The following is a 9,869-nucleotide window of genomic DNA, read 5'->3' as shown; positions in this document are numbered from 1 at the left end:
AGAGCAGAGAGCTCTTATTGAATGTCAATTTGTGTTTGGCTCTGATTTAAAGGGATAGTCTAGTCAAAATTAAACGTTCATGATTCAGATAGAGCATGCAATTTTAAGCAACTTAATTTACTCTTTTTATAAGTTTGTTATATTAATATACTTTATAACATTTAAACCTCTAAATTTCTGCCTGTTTCTAAGCCACTACAAGTACAAAGTGTATTCCAGCCACCAAACCTCTTTAAAAGACCTTTATTTTCACATAGGGTCCTCAGCAGTAAATTTACTGCTGAGGACCCTATGTGAAAATAAAGGTCTTTTAAAGGGCCATTATGCACTCAAAATTTCTAATAGGTAATGGATACATTTAATATCAATTAGTTAATATGTCCCAATGTAATAAAAAACAGATCATTAAAAAGCGGTAAATTTAAAATTTAGACTTGCACAATCACCCTCTGTCCGTCGCCGTACTGCTCCTCCTTCATAGAAGGGCAGAGCTAACAAACAGTATACTAACGCCTGCATATCGTGTATTGACCAATAAGATCGCATATGCTAATTGTCGGATGAAGTTTCCCCTTTCAATATGCGCATGCGCCAGCCCTTACGTGCACAGCTCGCCCGTGCAGGACATTGTTTGCCGCATGCGCATTGAATCCCAGATTGACTCACTGACATACAACGAACGATACATGTCCCATACAATGATGGCAATACAATTTGGGTGTATGTCTTTGCAGCTCTTATTTTTTGAAGCCGATACTGATTTAATCCCAGATTGACTGACCCGCTGTGACAGAAGCTGTTTAGCGTAATGCATGTGAATGAAGTGCAGTTTTTTCATATGTACACCTACTTTTCATATGCAGAGTGTGTACATATGAAAAAGCTGCACTTCATTTACATGCATTACGCTAAACAGCTTCTGTCACAGCGGGTCAGTCAATCTGGGATTCAATCAGTATCAGCTTAAAAAAATAAGAGCTGCAAAGACATACACCCAAATTGTATTGCCATCATTGTATGGGACATGTATCGTTCGTTGTATGTCAGTGAGTCAATCTGTGTTGGGAAACAGCATCTGGTGCTTGGCTTGTGTTCAAAGCCAGTTGACAGAGTCAGGTCCCACAATCAGTGCAGCGCAAAAATGAGGAATTATACATGGCAGCGCTTATGGACGCCGTGCACAGTGCTTCAGGTGAGCTGACGTCACCGCTATTTAGCATGCACTCTTCATTAACGGGTCTTGGTCGCGCGCATATGGAAGTGCGGCCGAACGTATTCCTCTAAAAAGCAAGGGCTTGGAAAGTAACCCCAAAACAGTAAAGATCGGATTAATATAAACTATACTAGCCTTTATTTTTCATAGATAGAAACAGCTACACTATATGATCGGTACATGCCCCATACAATGCTGCAAAGAAAATATGGGTGTATAATGTCCCTTTAAAGAAGTTTGGTGGCTGGAATACACTTTGTACTTGGATTGTTTGGGACCTGGCAAGTCCTTTATTCCGTGCCCCACTATAGAAGAAGAAGGTGTGCTGTTTTTCCTAAACCTTTTGGTGATAAAGATTCTAAGCCACTACAGACAGCCTCTTATTGCATGTTTTTTTATTTGCTTTTCACAACAGGAGACTGCTAGTTCATGTGGGCCATATAGATAACATTGTGTTCACGCCCAAGGAGTTATTTAAGATTTAGCACAACGCAATAAAAAATGCAAGTCAATAGATATTAATAAAAAAAAGTGATCAGGGGGCTGTCAGAAGATGCTTAGATACAAGGTAATCACAGAGGTAAAAAGTATATTAATACAACTGTGTTGTTTATGCAAAACTGGGGAATGGGTAATTAAAGGATTATCTATCTTTTAAAACAATACAAATTCTATTGTAGACTGTCCCTTTAAGGCCTGATACTCAAAATCTCGCTGCTCAGGCAAGATATTCTAAGAAGTCTCATCTTTACGGCGATTTCCTTAGCATTAGCAAAAATGTTGAAACACAAATTTTGAGAATGTTTATGTTGCTATGTAGTCTTCATTATGTGAAACAGAGATTACTACATTACAAGATTTTGTGTGATTTTCTCTCCATGCAGGTGACTGAGATTTCCCTATACAAATGTGTGATTGGCTATTTTATATTGATAGCCTTTAACCAGTATATTGGTTATTGAATAATATGTAATTGTTACAATCATTTTGGTTATTCTTGTTCTGGGCAATGGGTTTGACACAGTATTAGAAAAGCCTTATTGTGGTTAAAAAAACCCACTAACAGTGTATTAAAAAGACATAGTAAACATGGTTTATAAATTTTACTAAATAAATATTTATTGAAAAAGTATAAGCATACTTTAATACATAAACAATGCCATATATACAGACTCTCATTTATGGGTTACAACATATATACATACAATACCCTACACATATACAATGTTAGTAAGGAGTGCAAAAGAGAAAAATACTCCCTTAATAATATATACAAGGGTGAGGTGTTCAAAACCCGTGATCATATTTGCTTCCACTCCTGTTACTGTGCTTACTCGGTAATCTACTATTGTGTCTAATTATAAACAATCTGATATTATTTTATGCATTCTAAACATGACTTTCCCAGAATGTTAACCTATATTTGCAAACAAAATGGAGCAATTATCTTTATACCCCATATTTAAAATCCACAATTCAGATTAACTGGAAACGTTCTTCTCTTTTTTTTTGTAACTAAAAGATTAAAATGTTGTAGCAATTTCAGAAGGTTTAGGATGCAAAGAAATGTCTGTATTGTGTTTCTCTTCATATCTTCTGGTTACTCTTGGTGGAGATAGGGTTCCAACCCTACTGAGCAGGTATCTTTCGTATTCTACCTGTGTTCTTTCAGTCTTTGGGACATAGTAATATGAATCTTTAAGGTTATGATGTGGTATATGAACGTTAGGTACTCTTGGGTGGTAAGTGTTGTAGTGACCTGGAGCTACAGGGTAAGACATAGTGTACCCTTTTTCACAGTGCATCATATAGTTCTGGCTTATTGCAGAATTATTTGTCTGCAAAGTGTAATAGGTTTCTGCATTTCTGTAGGCAATTGGAGTGTCTTTGCAAGCAGGACCTTTAAAGAAATATCAAAAGAAGATTAATATATTTAATTCAGTTGTATCAATGCACATTTTCTTATATTGATATTGTAAATATTTAACGTTACTGTATCCAATCATGATGTAGCTTTCTTTAAAAGTGAAAGGGATAAAAATACGGTTTAATTTACCATGCACACAAGTGAGGAATTTAAAGGGATAGTCTAGTCAAAATTAAACTTTCATGGTTCAGATAGAGCATGCGGTTTTAAGCAACTTTCTAATTTACTCCTATTATTTATTTGTCTTCATTCTCTTAGTATCTTTATTTGAAAAAGCAAGAATATAAGCTTAGGAGCCGGCCTACTTTTGGTTCAGGACATGGGTAGCGCTTGCTGATTGGTGGCTACATTTAGACACCAATCAGCAAGTGCTACCCAAGTTATGAGCCATAAATGGGCTCGCTCCTAAGCTTACATTCAAATAAAGATACAAAGAGAAGGAATAAAAATTGATAATATGAATAAATAAGAAAATTGCTTAAAATTGCATGTTCTATCTGAATCATGAAAGATTAGTTTTGATTAGACTATACCTTTAAAGGAAAATTAGGAATCAATAGTAGAATTGAATAACACCTCCTACACAACTAATGCCCTCTTAATACAGAGGCTTGCATTAACCATTGTTAAATCCCCACATTTTTAAAGCCAACAAACATCTCTGTACAGGCCTTTACACAGCACAAAAATATATAGCCAAAATAACAAAACGTAATTCAGTTACAAATAAAACTCACCAGCTTGTTTCTGTGTACCCTGCTGACAGTTCTTTTTCAGTGCTTCCCCACTGGTGTCAGAATCACTGTCATTGAAATCACTGTCCCCTCTGCCACTGTCTCTTGCACTGAGCCTCTCCAGATGGGAATGTCCACTGAAATAAAAAATTGGAAAGAAAAACAAAATATGTTAATAACTTTTTGTAATATTCTAAAAAAAGTTTTACTATGCATTACCTCATGGGCATATATTTAGGTTTTGTGTGGTCCTAGGCACTGGGAAATATGCTGCCCCCAAATTCCTTAACCCAACTATTTTAGCTCATTTTCTGCTTCATTTATGTCTCAGAAATAGAGGCTGGGATGTGTGCAGAGGTAATTTATTCTTAGACAAGCAAGGATCATTGATTTGTAGTAAAATAAAAAAGAAAGCATTCAGAGGGTATTAGACTAGTGGGAAGGAATCATGCCATAGAACTAACTACCTCTTTAAATTTGCTGCCCCATATCTTTCTGCCCTTGGCTTAGTCTAAAATACACCCCTACATTATGTAAATCAGGGTACCCACAAACTTTTTCTATGGAGGGCCGGTGGAGTTACTTATAATTAATACATTTAAGTTATAATTGAATAACTGTATGTACTACTCAAATGTACAAAATACACATTACATATACTAATGAGAACAATGTGGAACAAATTACTGATCTGTTTTCTTCTCTTTGGTGCTAAGGGGCCACACAAAACCCATTGAAGGGTCAGATGGGAGGTGCAGCACATTTTTATGTTGACCATTGATGTTAGCCACTCCCATTTTTACAAGGAATGATTAGTAATGGTAATAGTATGCCCTTTAAAGGGATAGTAAAGTTAAAAGTAAACTTACATGGATTGCATAGAGAATTAAATTATAAACAACTTTCCATTTTACTTCTGTTAACAATTTTGCTAATTTCTCTTGGTATTCTTTAAAAAGTTGTTAAAGAGTAGTCCTAGGTAAGCTCAGAAGAGTGCACGTGCCATTTGGCAGCAGTGTTTGCTACAATGTTTATAGCAAATTTATACATAGTTGCAAACTGCTGCCATAGAGTATCTGTAGCATTCTATATAGCAGCAGTTTGTGTATGTATAATATTGCTATAAACTTTGTTGCAAACACTGCTCCCTGATGGCTAAATACACGTGCACATTCCTGAGCTCACCTAGGATTAGTCTTTAGCAAATAATACCAAGAGAAATAAGCTAAATTGATAATAAAAATGAATTGAAAAGTTGTTTAAAATTAAAATTGCATGTTCTACCTGAATCCTGAACATTTAATTTTGACTTTACTGTCCCTTTAAGTAGAATGACTTATACATCAATAGGTGTTACATTTTAGAAATGCACTATCCTGTGACATGAAGAATCCAAATTACCTTATGCTCCTCACAGATTTGTCTTCATGCCAGCTGGATGTGTGTTCTGATGGGGCAGTGATGGAACCCTGAAAGAGAATAAAGTTATTATTTCCCACTGATAAAAAGCTACAAAATGGCTGGAATAAGTGAGGATTGTGTAATCGCCCTATATCTTATCAATTTATTACATGCTAATGTTTAGTGCATAACTTAAATGTCAAAATAACAGTAAGTACTAATAGATATAAAATACATTTTAAAGTAACATTAAACACCTCTTTTGTGTAAAACAGTTGTGCCTTGTCCCATAATCCCTAGAGAGACCAAAAAGCAAAATGTGTAACCTATATTTTCAAAATGCTGCAAATAAGCTATTTGATTTGCAGCATTTGCAAGAATTTTCTTTTTTGACCTCTCTAGGGAACTTGGGACAAGCAGAATTTTATGCAAAACAAGGGCTATTTTTTCTCCTTAAAAAAAAAAAAAAGCTTTTGAAAGTGTCTAATCATCTTCAATTACAAGTAATACTGATCACTATGATGGAATTTACAATTATAACTTGACACATTGAATCAAAACTACATTAATGTTAAATTAAAGGGGCACACTGCCTGGTGGGTATAATCTCTTAGAGTCACCTTTGTTCTTTTCTATATAATTCCTCTTAGCTGGAAATTAAACAGTATTGATTTTACAAAGTATAACATTAAATAAACGCTGCACTGTTTTCTTAAACTGGCTATTGTGTCAGACTCCCTGCATTCAGCTCAGACCCCTAAATTTCATGTTATAGTTTGTAAAATCAATTATAATAGCATTTGCTCAGGCATAGGAAAGAGGGGAAAAAAACTATCAAAAGCTTAGCTTTTAATATATGTTGTTAGTACAATAACAAGTACTGATTTTTGACCAACATGCTTACTCATATAAACATGTATAAGACAATAACAAGAGCAAACATGTTCATGCATGAAAGGAAAAACATATATTAATTACCAATATAGCAAATAAAGTTTATTATACATTTAGTATAATATAAAAATACTTACATGGATTGAACCTTTATGAGAACTTGGGCTGATCTCACTGCAGTCCTCAGACTCTGTGCTGATAGAGATCGGGAAGGAATCAGACTGGGTGACAGAGGATCCTGAACTAGAAGATGTAGGGGGAGCAGCATTGTTCAGCAATTTGTCTTCTCTGCACATTTTCATCTGAGCTGGTTCACTTTTAAATTGATCCGACTTTCTCTTCCAGGTACAGGCAACGAATATGATGGCTGTAAGTAGCAAGCAACAACCACCAGCTAATACTGCAATGAAGATGAAGGTGAGGTCAATCTGGTGCTGCTCTTCAGCAGAAGGCTCCATGATCACTATCTCAATGCTGGCAGGGGTGGTATCTGTTAGAGTGAACTTGATGGCTGCACTACAGAATAAGGAAGGCCTGCCACTGTCATACACTGCAATCACAATGCTCAAGTCCTGAAGTTCCAGAGAGTGTATTTGTCTTCTTAAAAACACTTCACCTGTTTCTCTGTTGATGGAAAATAGCCTGTGGTTGTCTCTTGTTATTGTGTAGAACAAATGTGAATTCAGTCCTTCATCTGCATCACTAGCTTTAATCTGGAAAACTAAATAACTTTCAGGTGCTCTGATTGGTAGCGTTATCTCTGCAGATCCATTTGTCAGGAAAGGATATGTTATTACGGGAGGGTTGTCATTTTGATCAATTATGTTGATTTTGATTTGTGTGCGAGTTGAGAGTTCTGGGATTCCATTGTCTGTAGCCTGGATTTCAAGATCTATTTGCTTAATCTTTTCATAATCAAAACTTCTCACTGCACGCAGCACACCAGAGACAGAGTCAAGAGCAACATATGTGGACAATGATTGCCCCATCACTTTAGTGTCCACCAGGTTGTAAGTTACTTTACCATTTTCCCCTGCATCAGGGTCTCTGGCCACAACTGTAGTAATGTATGTTCCAGGTGCATCGTTTTCCATGACAGAAACGTCAAACTGTGATTGGGCAAACATGGGGGGATTATCATTCTCATCACTTACTCTAATTGTCTGAGTTTTGTAGGTTTTCAATGAAGGGAAGCCTAGGTCTTCAGCCACTATAGTCAGGTTGTACTCTGATATCCTCTCTCGGTCTAAAGCTGAGGTGGTGACTATCATAAAGCTGTCCTCATATGCCTGCTGCAACTTGAAGTGCTCGTGTCCATACAGTGTGCAGTCAACGTGCCCATTTGGACCAGAGTCTCTGTCTGTGATGCTGATTAGAGCTACAAAGCTGTCTTTAGGGGCTGACTCCACAATATAGGGGACTCCTGCACTAATAGAAGTCAAAGGGGTGATAGTAATGGCTGGAGCATTGTCATTCACATCTATAATATGTACAGTGATTTTACAAGTGTCTGTAAGTGGGTTTGGACCCATGTCCTGAGCCTGCACATCAAACTCATATGTTTGTTTGGTTTCAAAGTCAACCTGGCCTTCAAGAGTTATTCCACCATATTTAGGATCAATCTTGAACAGCTGACGAACTTCTGGAGAAACCTGTGGGCTAAAACCATAACTCACTTCCCCATTTACACCTTCATCAGGGTCAAATGCATTAATGTTCGCCAATAGTTGTCCTACTGGGGAATCCTCCATAAGGTCCACTGTCACAGAGCTTCGCTCAAATACTGGGCTATTGTCATTAAAGTCCAGGACTCTGACATTAACCAGTGCACTACCAGAGCGAGATGGGCTCCCCCCATCTGTTGCAACCAGTTCCAAAGAGTAAAATAATTGTTTCTCCCTGTCCAACTCTTTCATTAGCACCAAGTCTGCATATTTTACACCATCAGCTCGGGTCTGCACTTCCAAGCTGAAAAGGCTGTTATCTGAAATTTGAAAGCTTTGAATAGAATTTGACCCAACATCTTCATCAACTGCAATTCCTATTGGTATCCTAGTGCCAACAGGGGAACTTTCAGACACTTCTACATTTATCTCGGTACTGGAGAAATGAGGGCTGTTGTCATTGATGTCTATCACCTCTACTAAAATGTGAATCAGCTTCAGTTGCTCCTTAGAAAAGCTAACAACATCCAGGGAAAGGATGCATGGGACAGACTGCTTGCAAAGCTGTTCCCGGTCTATCCTCTCCCCAATACTTAACTGCCCATCACTCTCTCTGACGTGGATAACTGTTGTATTGAATCGCTTCAGACGAAAGTTGGTGACAGAACTCTCTGTAAAGTTGAACACTGAGTGGTTGGACAGAACTGCAATGACTGTTCCAGGAGCCTCTTCTTCATAAGTGTAGAAATGGAGAGTCTCAGATATTACTGATTTAGAAAGCATAACCAGCAACAGCAGCAAGGGACCTTTTAAAATAATCCACATATTTTCTTGTCTCTTGTGCTTCTTTGGTATAGAATAAAGCAAAGTAAAAGTCCTTATGTTCTTTTTAAGTTGAAAACAAATAAGTTCAATAATTTACTTCAACTATGCAGTCAGCCACTTAAATCCTGTTAGAATGGTCCCTGCAGTAAATTCAGAAGCAGTGTCTGTTTATCTGATGTGTCTCATCTCTCCCCTCAGGTTATATCCTCTGGGATATGTAAATGAGACTCCCCTTTCACCAATAGCTGTTCTGTTTGACAAAGGCAAATGGCAAGTGAGGCAGAACAAATGAAGCTGTCATTACTGGGATCTCAGATGAAGTTTGTATAATATATAAAACAGTTATATTTTATGACATCTTCTGAACATATCAGTGTAATTTTGTATCACTTTAAACACAAATGTCAAAACAAGTATACAGAATCTTAAACAGATACAACTAACGCTATTAACAATACAAAATGAGCTTTAAAAGTCAATTTCAATGGCCAGAAATGAATTCTTGAACAGTAACATTTTTTTATCATAAATATTAATATGATAATTACATGTGACTATCCTTCTAAATTTAAAGGAGTTATTTAGTGTTTTTGGTTTACAATGACCTCACAAAAACATGTAAACTTAAACGAAAAGCTGTTTGAAAATAAAGAAATAAAACTTAGACAGACTAAAGCACATATTATTGATATTTTAAGTAAATATAATTTTAGTGTTACCAGGAAGCATATATAAGGCAATACAAATATTGATGAATAAATATAAATGGTTAATAAAAAAAACTAAATACATACATCCATAAATAAATAAGAAAAAGAAAATTGTACAGTATAAATAGAAAGGAACAATTATTTTAGTTACTTTTTGGTGTTTTGCTTAGTTCAGAATAATCTGAGTTATTAAGCCAATTTACGTTTACTTTTATATTATATTTATAGTAAAACAAGGTTGGTTTCACAATGTTACTGCAGATGTTGATCATGAAACATATGGTTAAAAGAATGTGTATTTAAGTGTGAGCGTATATTTGTCTGTGTAGGTGAGGAGTGTGTAGGAAACTGGAATAATGCAGATATATTTATAAAAACTAATTATACAAGTCTGAGGAAGGATGTAAGTTCATTAAAAGGCCTTTGATTGAGCAAACAGTACTTTACATTGACTCAATTAATACCCTCTAGTTATCAAGTCACCAATTAGTACTCAATGGG

At 36.1% G+C, this 9,869-nt stretch overlaps 1 protein-coding gene across 1 annotated transcript; it reads right to left on the bottom strand.

Annotated features, from left to right (window-relative positions):
* Nucleotides 1–2,736: 2,736 nt before the first annotated feature.
* LOC128652559 (protocadherin-8-like) lies at nucleotides 2,737–8,658 on the bottom strand. Its single transcript, XM_053705490.1, has 4 exons — nucleotides 6,307–8,658; nucleotides 5,276–5,343; nucleotides 3,878–4,011; nucleotides 2,737–3,113 (listed from the first exon to the last, which is right to left on the bottom strand). The coding sequence occupies exons 1-4, from the start codon at nucleotides 8,656–8,658 to the stop codon at nucleotides 2,737–2,739; spliced, it is 2,931 nt and encodes a 976-aa protein (XP_053561465.1).
* Between the last annotated feature and the right edge of the window lie 1,211 nt (nucleotides 8,659–9,869).

The sequence above is a fragment of the Bombina bombina genome, chromosome 3, assembly GCF_027579735.1.
Source record: "Bombina bombina isolate aBomBom1 chromosome 3, aBomBom1.pri, whole genome shotgun sequence".
NCBI classification, from domain to species: Eukaryota; Metazoa; Chordata; class Amphibia; order Anura; family Bombinatoridae; genus Bombina; species Bombina bombina.
This window is presented reverse-complemented; position numbering and strand designations above follow the sequence as displayed.

Excerpts from the sequence above, each read along its gene's own strand:
- LOC128652559 (XM_053705490.1), bottom strand. The coding sequence starts at position 8,658 with ATGTGGATTATTTTAAAAGGTCCCTTGCTGCTGTTGCTGGTTATGCTT. Across the intron at positions 5,344-6,306 it reads CTCATAAAGGTTCAATCCAT|GGTTCCATCACTGCCCCATC; the intron begins GTAAGTATTTTT and ends ATTCTCTTTCAG. Across the intron at positions 3,114-3,877 it reads GGGTACACAGAAACAAGCTG|GTCCTGCTTGCAAAGACACT; the intron begins GTGAGTTTTATT and ends ATTTCTTTAAAG.